This window comes from Macaca fascicularis, chromosome 18 (assembly GCF_037993035.2).
Source record: "Macaca fascicularis isolate 582-1 chromosome 18, T2T-MFA8v1.1".
Lineage (NCBI taxonomy): Eukaryota > Metazoa > Chordata > Mammalia > Primates > Cercopithecidae > Macaca > Macaca fascicularis.
Window position 1 is genome coordinate 74770535 of NC_088392.1, and position 14959 is coordinate 74785493.

Sequence of the window (14959 nt, forward strand, 5' to 3'; positions counted from 1 at the left end):
TTCCCCTTCAATTGGAGAAGGCAACTTACGGTCCTTCTTGCTAAGTCTGTATTTTCTTTTCCATAGGCACTTGCATATTAATTTGACTTTTGTGTATTCGGTGCTTGCATTTTCATTGGCTTTTGTGTATTCGGCATTAAACTGAATCACCTAGATAAATTTAGTTATAAATGGGCTTTCAAAGTTCAAAGGCATGCCAAGCTATTTCCTAGGACTCCAGCTGATAGCATGTTCAAACATTATAGGGATCATTTAAACAGGCTGCTTTTCTTTAAACTAAAAGACCACAGCTATAAAATTATACACTCCAAATAAGACTCATAGCTCAATTGATACACGAAGCTCCAGAAAAAAAAAAAAAAAAAAAAGCCTCAAAGACTGCCTCACTACAAAAGATTGTCCTAAGGCTGACTCTTTCTTCTCTGGTGTTTTCCCTCCCCTTCCGAAAATCCTAAAATTTCTCCTCTTTCTCCTTCTCTAAACTTAGCTCCCTTTTTCCAAAACTCCTCAGCTATTCTGGCATACTATACAAGCAAGACACTTAAAAGCCAGCAGATAGAGAAGAAAATCATTTTGATCGCTGTGCTGTTTCTTAAAAGCAAAAGGTGAAACTCCCATGTAAATAACACCCTCTCTACACTAAAAGGAATAGCAACATTCTTGTCTTCAAGGACAAAGAATCCAGACCAAGAAAACACTATGCAGACCTTGGTAGGCTCTTAGCTTGTGGGCCTCCCCATATCATTCAGTCACATTTCACTGTTGACTATCCTTTTTCTAATGCAGGATATTAGTATCTGATTCAAACTGCTTTATCCAAAATTTGGTTCACAGCCTTTATAAGATTACCTATTTAAAGAAATCTTACCCTGGGCAACACAATGAGATCCTGTCTCTACAAAAACTTAGAAATTAGCCAGGTATGGTGGCTACATGCCTGTGGTCCTAGCTACTCGGGAGGCTGAGGCAGGAGGATCACTTGAGCCCAGGAGGTCAAGGCTACAGTGAGCTGTGGTTGCATCACTGCACTCCAGCCTAGGTGACAGAATGAGACTCTGTCTTAACAAAATAAAAGCAAAATATTAAAGTTTAACCCTATCCCATTTTGTCAGAAAAATAATCTGAATCCAACTGTCTTTTATAAACTGGTGAGTGTACATGTTTTATAATCTCATAACTAAAATTCTAAAATAAAAGCTATACAATCTTTATGTGTATGTATATGTGTTTACAATGTATTTATGCATATGTACATGTATTATGTTGTATGCTGTGTCAACACAATATAATCTGGCATAGTCATCAAGAAATCCCTTAAGAAATTTTATTCCAGTTGATTTAAATGAGTGCCCATATAAACTATATGCTAATTAACCCAAATGTTTAGTTTTAGTTCACATGACTTAAGTAAATCTTTGATAAATTAGAAATATCTTCAAAATTGTCAACATATATTTTTGCCTGAGCTTACTGGTCAGACAGTAAACATCTGCTAAATGTTTGAAGGTCACAAACCTATGAACTCAGCCTAAAAAAAATGATCTTATTTATGCAATTCTTTGATAAATAAGATCAATTTAATATTGTTGATTTAATAAAAACAGCTATCTTCTGAGTTATCATTAAGATACCCATGTATTCAACTTAAAGGTTTTACTTAGGTAAATACCTGGTATTAACAGGATATAAAATTGGTTAATTTAAAAAAAAAAAACTTGAAATAATAACTAGCTCTAATATCTCACTTGTCATAAGTAATCCAGGTATCATAATTTTAAAAATAAATGTTAGGTAATTGTAAATGGAATACAGTTTACAATGAAATTTTCCTATAATTTAAAATACTAAATTTATATTATTGTTAAATAATAAATCATTAAGTTTCTGGGTCATATCCAAATAAGATAAAAAATGAAACAAATTGTTGAATAAATATAAATCCCTTCTTGCCTCCTTAAATTTTATAAAAAGACCAAATATACTTAGGTCTAATAATCAAAATATAAATTTAAAGAAAAAAATTTGTATGAGAAAGAATCTTATGTAGTAAATTGTTGTCCTAAGATAAAATGATGGTTGTCCCAAAGTTTTTTTAAAAAGAGAAAAATTGTAGGACTGAGACTGAGGGTTGGGGAAAATAATAAAAGTCTAAACAAGTCAAAAAAGATTTATAAAGAATGGGTCTTAGGTAGGACGTTTTATGCATGACTGGGTTTAAACAAATTGGAAAAATTTGCTCGTTTTTCTAAAATTTCTAAAAATTAAATGTTAGTGTGAGGGGTGCACTGATATAGGACCAGAGTCTAGCCCTCTATATTTAAAACAAGGTTTTTTTGAAGTATTGATCTGCTGTTTTAAAAATTACAAGAGGTTTTGATTTTTCTTTATAAAATCTGTTTAACGGCCATCTTCTAAACCACACGGTTCCTATTCCTAACGCATTTCTTCATGAGATCCATTTAGTTTCCTAGTTTCAGGTTTAAAATGTTGTCCTCTTCATTTAAAATGGTAATTTGATTTCTTTAGGTAAAGTTTTCCTTTTGAAATTTCTCAGATTCCTATCTCAGAGGTTAATCTTTGCTGTATCTCACCGCATGTGATTCATAGGTCATACATCATTGCCTTCAGCTTTTCCTCTCCTTGAGAAGGACTGAGGTGATAACTCTCTACTTCAACTTTTTTTTTCCAGATCCTGTAACTTTTCAGTACAAGTCTAACTCAGCTATTGTGGCCTGACAGTTAAATGTTTATCTTGAAGGCCTAGAAAAGCAATGTTTTCATGCAGTATAACTTGATTCTGTCCTCATGAGTTGCTACATCCATAACACTGGACACATTTCTTCTGTGTCTGATCAAGTAACCTTTCATCAGGTTTCACTTAGAGGTTATCTTTTTGTTTGTTTGTTTGTTTTGTTTTTGTTTGTTTGAGACAAGGACTTGTTCTGTTGCCTAGGCTTGAGTGCAATTGTGTGATCGTAACCCACAGCTTCAGCCTCTTGAGCTCAAGTAATCCTCTGGCCACAGCCTCCTGAGTGGCTGGGACCACAGACACGTGCCACCACACCAGGCTAATTTTGTTTATTTGGTGTAGAGACGAGGTTCCACTAGGTTGCCCAGGCTGATCGCCTGGGCTCAAATGATCGTACCACCTGGATCTCCCAAAGTGCTTGGATTACCAGCATGAGGTGCCGTGCCCAGCCTACTTCCAGGTTATCTAAATGAGCTGCCTAGAAAAAGGAACAATCAGACTGCAGAAGGTTTTTCTTTACCTTTTTGGTAGCTTGCCTAAGAAACGAGTTTATGTTTATATATGAAATTATGAAATATAATTTCCTGTGTTGCCTTTATTAGATTTTTGATTACATGAAAACAAAACAAAACAAAAAAACAAAAACTAAGCTTTAAAATAATTAAGGATGTTTTCCATTTAATTCTGTATTGCTTTTTACAGCTTTTTGATTATCACTATGACTACATGAATGACTTTAATTTTACAAGTGAACTGACTGAAATTCTTTTTTTTTTTTCTTTTTTTGAGACAGAGTCTCACACTATCACCCAGGCTGGAGAGCAGTGGTACCATCTCAGCTCATTGCAACCTCCAACTCCCAGGTTCAAGCAATTCTCCTGCCTCAGCCTCCCAAGTAGCTGGGACTACAGCATATGCCACCATGCCCAGCTAATTTTTGTGTTTTTAGTAGAGACAGGGTTTCATCATGTTGGCCAGGCTTGTCTCAAACTCCTAACCTCAGGTGTTCCACCCGCCTCGGCTTCCCAAACTACTAGGATTACAGGCGTGAGCCACCACGCCCAGCCAGCTGCAAGTTCTCGTTATCTACCTATGATTCTAGACTAGATCCTAAATTCTTCTAGATTCATCCCATCCAACTTTCTAACATAAAATTACTAAAACAGGCACTGCTGTATTCTGAAGCCCTATATAAACTTAAACTAGATAAATTTTAAGGAACAAGTCTTGTGCCTGATGTATAGGCCACACAGAAAGTTCACCAAACTGCCCAAAGCCGTAACTAGAGACATTCAAATTGCAAACCAGGATGAGAAACTGACATTTTTCACATTGTAGACAGCTTTTCTCAAGATATGGGTATAAGGCTCCCTACCACATGAGACTCTCGCCCCTTTTTCTACCTTTTTGACTTAACAAAATAATGCTGCAATTAAAATTTCACAATTAGTAAATGCTATACGTAACTTGACAAACTCCAGCCTAAGATATCCTTTTAGTTAATCTATTTGGCAACCTTGACAATATCCCTGACACAACTGTGTATTCAAATTGTACTGCTGATCCCTTTAGCAGAGTTATCATTGTTTGCTTTAATTCAACCCAGTCAACCACAAAAGACCCCGAACAGCCAAAGCAATCCTGAGCAAAAAGAGCAAAGCTGGAAGCATCACACTACTGACTTCAACATTTACTATAACTATATTATAGTATATTACATATACTATTTGGTTACCAAATCAGCATGGTACTGGCATAGAAATAGACACACAGACTGATGGAACACAACAGAGAACCCAGATATAAATCCATGCACTTATAGCCAACTTATCTTCAACAAAAGGCACCAAGAACATACAATGGGGAAAGGACATTCACTTCAATAAATGGTGCCGGGGAAACTGGATATCCATATGCAGAGGAAAGAAACTGGACCCCTATCTCTCACCATACACAGAAATCAAATAAAAATGGATTAAAGATGAAAATCTAAGACCTGAAACTATGAAGCTACTAGAAGAAAACTTTGAAGAAATGCTCCAGAACATTAGTCTAAGCAAAGATTTTCTTTGTAAGACCTCAAAAGCACAAACAACCAAATCACAAATGGACAAATGGAATTATACCAAGCTAAAAACTTTCTGTACAGCAAAAGAAACCATCAACAAAGTGAAGGGACAACCTACAGAATGGGAGGAAACATTTGCAAACTATCCATCTGACAAATATGTAAGGAGCTCAAGCAATTCAACACCACTAACATAGCTAGAAGAGAGTAATTCAAATATTTCTAAGCATGAAGACATATTTAAAGTGATGGATATCTCCAGCAAACTAATTTTGATTTTTACAAATTATATCAATCTATTATCATATGTACTATAAACTATGTACATGTAGTACGCATCAATTAAAAATAAAAAAATAAATTCAAGACAGTCATAAAATGCTACTCAATGGCTACAATAGGTTTCACCAAGTTTCTCCCATGGTCTTTTAGTTACTTTAGTTGATTACTTTAAGAATTAGGTTTGAGGTTTTGAATCATTATTCAAACTAGATTTATTACATTGTTGCTAATTATATTTTGCATTATGAGTTCTACACATTATTCTCATTTCCTGTCTAATATTTGTAAAGTCGACTCTCCTAATAGAATAATGCTAGCTCAACACCTGCAGATGACTGCTGATGCCTATGAAACTGACAAGCAGTAATTTGATGCTGGATTCCAAACAAATCTCAGAAAATTTTTCCTTCTGGCCTCTTTATTACTCAGATATGGCCCAGATCCCTGATATAGACCCCCATACCTTCCCCCCATTGTAGGACAGAGACAACTAGGACAGGTCCTAGAATCAAGGGACAGTTAACCTAACTTCAAAATAGTTTGTCACCAATACTTTCAGAAAAAGATTTTGATCAAAAGGGGGAAATGTGAAAGTTGGTCACATAAAATGGATCATTCTTGTCATAACCAACTGAGACAGAGTCAAGAAGCCAGGAGGACAAGGTCCTCAGGGCACACACCACTGCTCCAAGCATATTAATCTCTGGAAGCCTGGCTGCTGAAGCCACCTACTGTAACCTGAAACCAGTTTTATTTAATGGCTACTGAAACCACGTCCTCCAACTCTAAGGCTAGTTTTACCCTCTGACATCACTCATCAATCAGGGCTTGCCAGTTCCCCCATAACTTTACTAGAGCCAGGAAACGTTCTTTTAAAACAATACCTAACATTTCTCCTTCTTATGAAACCTCCAACCTTCTCTTTGTTCTTCAGACATAACGAAGACCAGCCAGTCTGTGTGTATACCCCAAACTCTAATTCTTGCTTCCCGAATAAAACATTTTAAATATAGAAATTCATCTCTATAGTTTACTCAACTTCAACATATAGACATCTGTTCATAAATATACAAACAGACTTTCCTTAGCTCTGTCCACTGAGAGGGCCTAGGAGCAATAACATCCTAATAGCAATGAACACACCTAGCCTTGGCCACATAAAAAGAGCCACAGCTCTTTAGAGAAATGACTGATTCAGTGTCTGGGGCAAGGAGAGTTCAAGATAAGCCTAAAACATCTAGTGTCAGAAAACACAGAAGTGCTCAAAGAATAATAGAGACAATCAAAAGGACACCAAAACCAGCTTGAAGGGGATTCACTGGCCAAACTGGGGACAACTTTAGCATCAAAATAATGAAAAAAAAGGGATTAAAATCCACTGAATAAAAGAAGAAGCCACGAATCCATAAAGAAATAAATAAAAAGACATTTGTTTAAAACATGATATTTTTAGTTTTGAATTACCACCCTATAAAACACTTACTAATTCCAAAGGAAAAATTGTGACTTTATAGTGGAAAAACCTGGAAGACACTACCTTAATCAAGAAACCAAAGTTATCCTCATAAATGGAACATACCGAAATCATGTGTCATCTACTATGAAGCAGTGGTGGGAGAAGCATCACTCCGGTGATATTTCCCCCAAGATACATAACCTGAATTTCATCATGAGGCAGGATCAGGCACATCCAAACTGAGAGACATTTTACCAAATAATTGGCCTGTAATCTTCAAGAGTGTCCAGGTCATGAAAGTTCAGGAAAGGCTGAGGAACCATTCCAGATTGAGGAGGCTGGAGATACACAACAACTTAATGTGACATATGATTCTGAGCTGATCCCTTTACTATAAAGGATGTTACTGGAGTACTTGGTGAAACTTGAAATGAGGCCTGAAGCTTGGATAGCAGTAATGTGTCAATGCTAAGTTCCTGCTTGGAAAGGTTGGCTGTAGTGTGGTTGAGCAGGGCATGTTCTTATCTGTAGGAAATACATAATCATGTATTGGGGGTGATGAGGTATCAGATTGACAACTTACTCTCTCATTCAGGAATAAAAAAAATCTTTGTCCTGTACTTGCAGCCTTTTTTAAATAAGTTTGATATAAAAAGTTTCCAATGTTTATAAAATATCAATTAAAAAAGGAGAACAAGAGTAGTCTGTGGCGCTAAGAGAGGGAGCCCAGGGAGATGATGCAGTCATTTAAAATAAGCATGTCAGCAAATGAGTTTGTGGTCCAAATATTTCACATGAAAAGTTTAGGTCTGAGCGAACATTTAAAATGCCCCAAAGTGGCAGCTTCAATTGCAGCAGCAAAAGGTAATTATGCTGAGCAAAAGTCAAATATGCTTTGAAAAATCAAGCACGGTAACGAAAGGAATCCTTTGATTCAAACTCAAAATGAAACAGAAACCTCTGGCTTTAGGAAGAGAATGAGCAAAACCCACAGGAAGGAAGATGGGGAGTTTACTCAGCAGGAGATGGTGACTGGCCACCCCCAGGCCCTCCCTGCGTAAGTGCACTGCCTACAGGGCTTGAAGCCTTCACAGACGTCTCCACTAGAACTAAGTGCTGCTCTGTGACACTGTCTTTTTGCTCAATCAATCAAAAAAACAGAGTACGCAGTCCCTTTTCCAGAGTTCAGCGCTCTTATTATCCACCAGGGACCTCTCATCACAGATGCAGGAGACTTCATATTGTCTTCAGAGGGGGTTCCTCTGTAGGATGGCATGAAGACGTTCATAATCTGAAGGCGTCACAGGAAGTTATTTAATAAGGCAACATTTTTAATACAGTGTTTGCTTTCATCTATTAAAGAGTTCCTCCTGGCACATAAAAACTGTCTTCATAAAACAGCCTTTATGAGGCCAGGCGCGGTGGTTCACACTTGTAATCCCAGCATTTTGGGAGGCCATTATGGACAGATCACGAGGTCAGGAGTTTGTTACCAGCCTAGATAACACAGTGAAACCCCATTTCTACTAAAAATACAAAAATTATCTGGGCATGGTGGTGGACACCTGTAATCCCAACTACTTGGGAGGCTGAGACAGGAGAATTGCTTGAACCCAGGAGGCGGAAGTTGCAGTGAGCCAGGATCGTGCCACTGCACTCCAGCCTGAGCAACAAGAGTGAAACTCTGTCTCAAGAAAATATCTATATATATATACACATATGTGTACATGTACATATATATACGTGTGTGTATATATGTATATATATGCGTGTGTGTGTGTATATATATATAGCCTTTATGAATACAAGCACTTGTCCTATCTTTGTGCTTTACACAGTTTGATTCCTTGATGCCATTATTGATTGACTCCAGGAAGAAAATGAACATGTTCCTTCCCTTTATAAGCATCTTTATTCCCAGCACAAATTCAACCAAAAGGGACAGAATCCCATGGGGAGGGGGGGCAGGCCTTAAATCAGAAAAGTTGAAAGCTTAGCTCATTTATAAACCAGAATCAAGAGCAAAGAAATTATTTGAAAATACATACTGAAAACTACTTGTTAGAAAGTAGTGTTTTCATCAAAATGCATGTGGAGGCTTCAATTATTGAAGTGCCCCTGCAAAAAGTTCTTTACTTAGAAAGAAGTCCCCTGTTAATCCTCCACTGAGTGTCATGGCTCAGTGGAAATATAATTCTTTAGGTTCAAAGTAGCTGATATGGGTTGGATCTGCGTCCCCACAAAATCTCATGTACAACTGTAATCTCCATTGCTGAAGGTGGGGCCTGGTTGGAGGCGACTGGATCACAGGGGCAGAGTTCTCATGCACAGTTCAGCCTAAATATTTAACTGTTTACTTAATGATAGTAAACGGCATCTGTATTAATAGGAATTGAATAAAGTAAAAGTGATTTGGTTTTCCCCTTTTTATTATTGATACCCATTCTTAGGTAAGGAATTACCTCAGTGGGAATGGACAGATCCTGCACAAAGTTTAGAAAATACCGACATTAGATCCACTGACATATAATTACTTTGCAAGAAAGTGCTTCTGTCATTACACCCAGGAAGTAAACTAGCTTCTGCAACAAAAGACTCTGGGATAATATTCAAGGAATCATCTTTGAAGCTTGTAGAATCATTTAATAAGCCATATCCCCCAGCACCAAAACTACTCCCTGATAATAAGTTAAGCACTTTTAGAAGCCCTGCTTCTTCAGGCCTTTTAGCTAATTAATACTCTAGAGCTTTAGTAAATTATGACTTCAGTGTAGTAAATGATAGATTTTATTGGTCTGACTGGACATGATTCTATGCCTTTTTAAAAGACATCTAACTTAGGGAGGAGAATTGGTATATTATGTAACTGAATTTTTTTAAAAAACCAAATTGCCCTAGAATATGCTGAGAAAAAATAAAATAGGGAGAAAAATACAAAATAAGAAAAGTTAAGAAGATAGTGAGGTTTTGAAGAAGTCAACCAGAAGAAAGACCCTCCAGGCAGAGAAAGCACTTCTTCAGACAGTAAGTTCTCAACTGCATGTTCTGTACAGCTGCAGTGAAGCAGACAGGGGTCCTGGTGGCAGGTGACAAGTGCCAGGTGGTGAGGGGTCTCCAGCAGCATTCTAGAGAAGGGGGGTTATGATCCAGTAACAGAATTTCAGATAAATCTTATTTGGGGAGGAGAGGATACAGAAAGACTGAAAAGTGACCAGGAACTAATCAAAGGTGGGGAGACATTAATTGATAGAAGATGTCAAGAAGGACGAGTTGAGAAAAGGCATTTGGGTTGGAGTCAGCGGTAAATGGGAGGGAGGAGTAAGGATATCTCCACGAGTCTAGTTTGACTACAGGTTGATGATGGTGCTACAGGATGAGGGATTATAGGAGAAGCAGACTGAACTCTGGGGAACAAAGGTGAGTTCAGTTTTAATGTCTAAGTCCATCTTCAAGTAGAAGAAAAATAAGAGCACGAAGGCTTCCATTGATCTGGGAGGTCCTTGGTTCCATTAATTAACACAGTATTAGTGACTATGAGGCGCTGGTAAGGTACACAAGAATAGTTTCAGTGCAATGATGATTGTGGACACAGATGGTGAGGACATGGTGAGTTGATGGCAGATGAGGAAATACTGTAGCTCTTAAGAAACTTAGATGCTACTGGCGACTTCTGGGCATGAGAGAACAAAACAAGAATATACAGTAGAAGAAACCTACATGCAATGCTAAATACAAAGTGATGTTCTGGACTGTCTTGGAACAGAAAAAGGACATTAGTAGAAAAACTGGTGATATCTGAATGAAGTCTCTAGTTTAGTGAATAGTGATGTACCAATGTTACTTAGTTCTGACAAATGTTGCATGGTCATCTAAGATGTTAATCTTAGGAGAAACTGGGTGAAGGTCCGCAGGACCATTTCTGCACTATATTTGCAACTTTTCTAAAATTTTTCCAAAAATTAAAGTTTACTTAGAAAAATCTAAGAACAGATATTCCAACAATACTCCCTATTCTACAAATTAAAGTTTTTAGTTCAGGAATTTCTGAATTTATTTTTTAATAATATTTGTCTGATTATAACATGATTAAATACTAATTGTAATATAATAATTGGAAAATATACTTTTTATCTAACAATTTAGAGATAATAATCGTTAACATCTTTTCTCACTCTACAGATAAGTGAATTCTATTTAGCCATCATTTAGACCAATCCCCTGGGGGTTTCTTCCCCTAATATTTTGTTATAAGCTTTTCTCCTCATGTAATTTAAATTTTTTCAAGGCATTTAAGTGACTACATACTTGTCTACACACAATGTTGTACCTATTCCTAAGCTGTTGGACATCTGAATTATCAATATTTCCAACTTTTCATTATTTACAAATAGTACCACAATGACTATCACATGCATAAATGGAATGCACATGCTGATATCATTAGGAGAAATGTCAAAAAGTGGACTTGAAGGAAATGTTTACTCAGCACTTTTGATAAATACTACCGGTATGTCCTCCAAACCACAGAACCAAAGTCTACTCTCAGTAGCAGTATGCCAAGACTCAGTCTCCCCGATCCCACCAGCAAAGAGTATGAGCAGTTTTTAAAAAATGTCATTCATTTGGTAAGTTAAAAAATATCATCACTACTTTTAAATTTATGTTTCTTTGCTTTTGCTTTTTAATGAGACTATTTTAAATATATTCATTTTTAGCCACTTTGGTTTCTTCTTATCTGAATTACCTGTTTATGCCCTTTGCCTGTTTTTGGACTGAGATCTTGTATATCTCATTTTTTTTTTCTAATTCCTCTATCTATTATTGACCTTTTATTAGCTATAGTTGTGGATAATATTTGCTAATTTGTTGTTTCCCTTTTAATCTTGTTTATTATGAGGTTCTTTAATGTACAGAGTTTAATTTAGATATGCATACATTTAATTTTCTTTCACAATTTCTTATATTCCTTTTATGTTTATGAAATCCTCACTGCCAGGGTCAGGCACGGTGGCTCACGCCTGTAATCCCAACACTTTGCCTGGCCAAGGCAGGTGGATCACCTGAGGTCAGGGGTTCGAGACCAGCCTGGCCAATATGGTGAAACCCATCTCTACTACAAATACAAAAAATTAGCTGGGTGTGGTGGCGGGCACCTGTAATCCCAGCTACTCTGGAGGCTGAGGCAGGAGAATCGCTTGAACCTGGGAGGTAGAGGTTGCAGTGAGCCAAAATTGTGCCATTGCACTCCAGCCTCAGCAACAAGAGTGAAACTCCATCTCAAAAAATAAATAAATAAAATAAAATAAAAAAACACCTCATTGCCCCAACACTCAACCAAATAAATATTAATACTGTGTTAGTTAAAAAGAGCACTTACACATTTAGAAGGAGAGAAGCCAGATCACTTGTTCAACTGAATAAATCAGTTGTTTTTATTTTAGCTATTCAAATGTAAAGGCATATAGGTCTGGGATTACACTGTGATTGGCAATACTAATTCTAAAATTTAATCACACACAATCATTAACAAGTAATACTGAAACAAGCCTTCTCTTAGAGCTATCTTAGTTAAGATTTTAGAATTACTATGAACAGTTTATGTCAGAGAGTTTCCAAAAGAATCAAAAACTTAATCTCAGCATGACTATGTCAGGTAAAATCTAGTTCAGCCAGTCCCCAAGAACACAGAGGGATGTAGTAGACACTATTAATACTTTGATTATTAGCAGTTATTTTTTTCCCGTCCCATTTCTAATCAAGATTCTAGTTTTCTCTGCCTTTGCGTTAACAGCTACATAGAAAGAAGAATGTTAATGTAGAAAGAACATAAAGCAAAATGAGCACAGGCTTCAGAACTTGCTAGATGTGGGTTCAAATTCTGCATCCACCACTAACTAGTTAAGTTTACCTCACAAAAGTCAAATGGCCTCTTAAAGCTTCATCAGCTGTAACACAGGCTTCAGTATCAGTCGCACAGACTGGGCACTCAATAAAATGTTTTAAAAATGATTTCCAAAGAAACACATGCTTGTTATAAAATCACTACTAAGAATTAAGGTTTATTTTGCAATATAATTTTTTTTTTTTAATACAGGATCTCACTTTGTGCCCCAGGCTTGAGTGCAGTGACAGGATCTTGGCTCACTGCAGCCTCGACCTCCTGGGTTCAAGCTATCCTCCTGCCTCAGCCCCACAAGTAGCTGGGACTACAAGCGCACACCACCAGACCCGGTTAATTTTTTTGCATTTGTGGTAGAGATGGGGTTTCACTATGTTGCCAAGGCTGGTCCTGAACTCCTGAGCTCAAGAGATCCACCTGCCGTGGTCTCCCAAAGTGCTAGGATTATGGGCATGAGCCACCATGCCTGACCTATTTTTCAACACAATTTTCTGTTCACATATAAATATATTATGTGTACATATACAGTTCTGTGGGGTTTTTGTTTAGTATTTTCTTTTGTTACTATTTCTAAGACATGAGGTAAGAGACTAAATCTATTTTGTTTTATAAGCAACCTCAATAAAAGATTAAACTACTTTCATGGAGAAAAATCCCCATTATAATGCTAGGACAATAAACAATTTGGAAATCAGTTCCTTTGTCCCACTAAAAATGATAAAAATATAAATTACCTCAAAAAGCCCTCAAATCATCCAATTCTCATTACAACTAGCAGTTCACAGCATCTACATACACACGCCAAATCTCAACCTTTTTCTAAACATTTATTATGTTCTACAGCTGGGGAAAAAAGGAACAATACAATATCAAATTTGAAGAGGAGTCAGCCACAGTGCGAACTTTTGACAATGGACTATTAACTATAAAACAAGTCCAACAATGAAAAAACACAGCAAAAAGTTACTTTCTGTTAAAACTGAAAAGCTTCCAACTGGACCCTCCCAGACCTGTTAAAAACAAGAAAAAGTAAATGAAACTGAAAAGCTATTTGAGATAAATATATACCTGGATGTAATAAAACTGTAAATACTAAATCAGGAAAGACTGTTAGTTTGAGGGACTGAATAGTTTTACATTGTTGGCCTCAGTCTGCTTTTCTTTTTCTAGAGTAAATGTTTCGACCACAGAATAAAACAACCTAAAACAATTTACATTAGTGTGAAAATATTAGCTGCAGGCGAGATACAGCAACATCATAAATCACAACCTCTCTCTGAGAAGAAAAAAATTGTTTTAACAACACCCTGCTGTTAGGGCCAGGTACAGCCCAAACTTATTTCTAAAATCCCAGTGTTACATAACTGAAGTACATTTTGATGGAACTGGACATCAAGTTATATAATTATCAAACTACTGCATTCTGTTTTGATTTTTCAGCAAAGAACATGACAGGCCTGGGGATGCAGCAAGAGAAGAAAATAAATTGAAAGCACCACCCATTCGTTTATAATTTAAAAATAGCTTTTATTTTTAAAATCATCTAGGGAGAAAAATCACAAATTCTCAATATTGCATCCCAAGACTAAGCCATATAAAATGGTCTTTTAAAATCTCAATTCTTATTTGTCATTTTTTTCAAGGTATTTTTAGGTGTTTCCATTATTTAAAAACAGACACAAAAGCTTACTCAACAAAATGTTAAGGTACTTTACAAGTTAATTAGAGGAGCATTATGATATTTATATGCTTCCTTTCCATAGACAATAGCACAATGTTGTTGGACATTCTACTACATTTGATAGAAAATTTAGTAACAGCTGTCTGCTTGTATAGCAATAATCACAAAATATGTGGAACATATATTCCCAGAAAATCGCATCTTCATCTGTTGGCTTAAATTTAAAGCATCAGAGAATTAGTTGAATATGAAAAGGCTATTATCTAAAACCTATTGATGTATTAATAACCATAATGAGGAGTATTCACTTTAGAGCAAATGCACAATCTCCTCTAAAACATGACTTTAATACAATGCAATCATTAGAAGATCACATCAGTCTGGGAAAAGCTCACACAAAGGATTATTAAAAAACTAAATAGCATCTCTTTATTTTCTTCTTCACAGAGAAAATTTACAAATACGTTGTTTTATTTAAAGCCTTTTTAAAAGGCAAATAAATGAGATAACAAGAGCTTCAGACGTTTTTGAAGCATATATTTGAAAACCTTAGATGACCCTGATAAAGTCTGCAGGAGTATGCAATACCCTGAATAAATGATAGAAACTATTATTACATATTTAAATCAGTAAACCTAAAACAACTAAGCAATCTAATAAAAATTCACTTAAAAGTTGTTCACCGTGAACTAACACTGTAAATACTGGTGATAATTACCGTGACTCGAAGGGATTGTGCCATCCTTGGGCTTCTTTTCTTCTTCAGTTTGCTCCTAGAATACAGAAAATGGGGTTTAGGTGGTATTTCTGGATAATTTTTGGAA

The 14959-nt window shown here is 36.3% G+C and overlaps 1 protein-coding gene across 30 annotated transcripts in view; it reads right to left on the reverse strand.

Annotated features, from left to right (window-relative positions):
• Nucleotides 1-14959, reverse strand: part of L3MBTL4 (L3MBTL histone methyl-lysine binding protein 4) — a 448773-nt gene that overhangs the window by 322587 nt on the left and 111227 nt on the right. For all 30 annotated transcript variants that reach the window (XR_012427319.1, XR_010582936.2, XR_012427317.1 and 27 more), the window contains one exon: nt 14854-14908. Coding sequence is in view for 23 of the 30 variants with exons in the window: in XM_065534193.2 (XP_065390265.1) it covers nt 14854-14908 (55 nt within the window). In the remaining 7 variants the exon portion in view is untranslated. The remainder of the gene's footprint in view (nt 1-14853; nt 14909-14959) is intronic.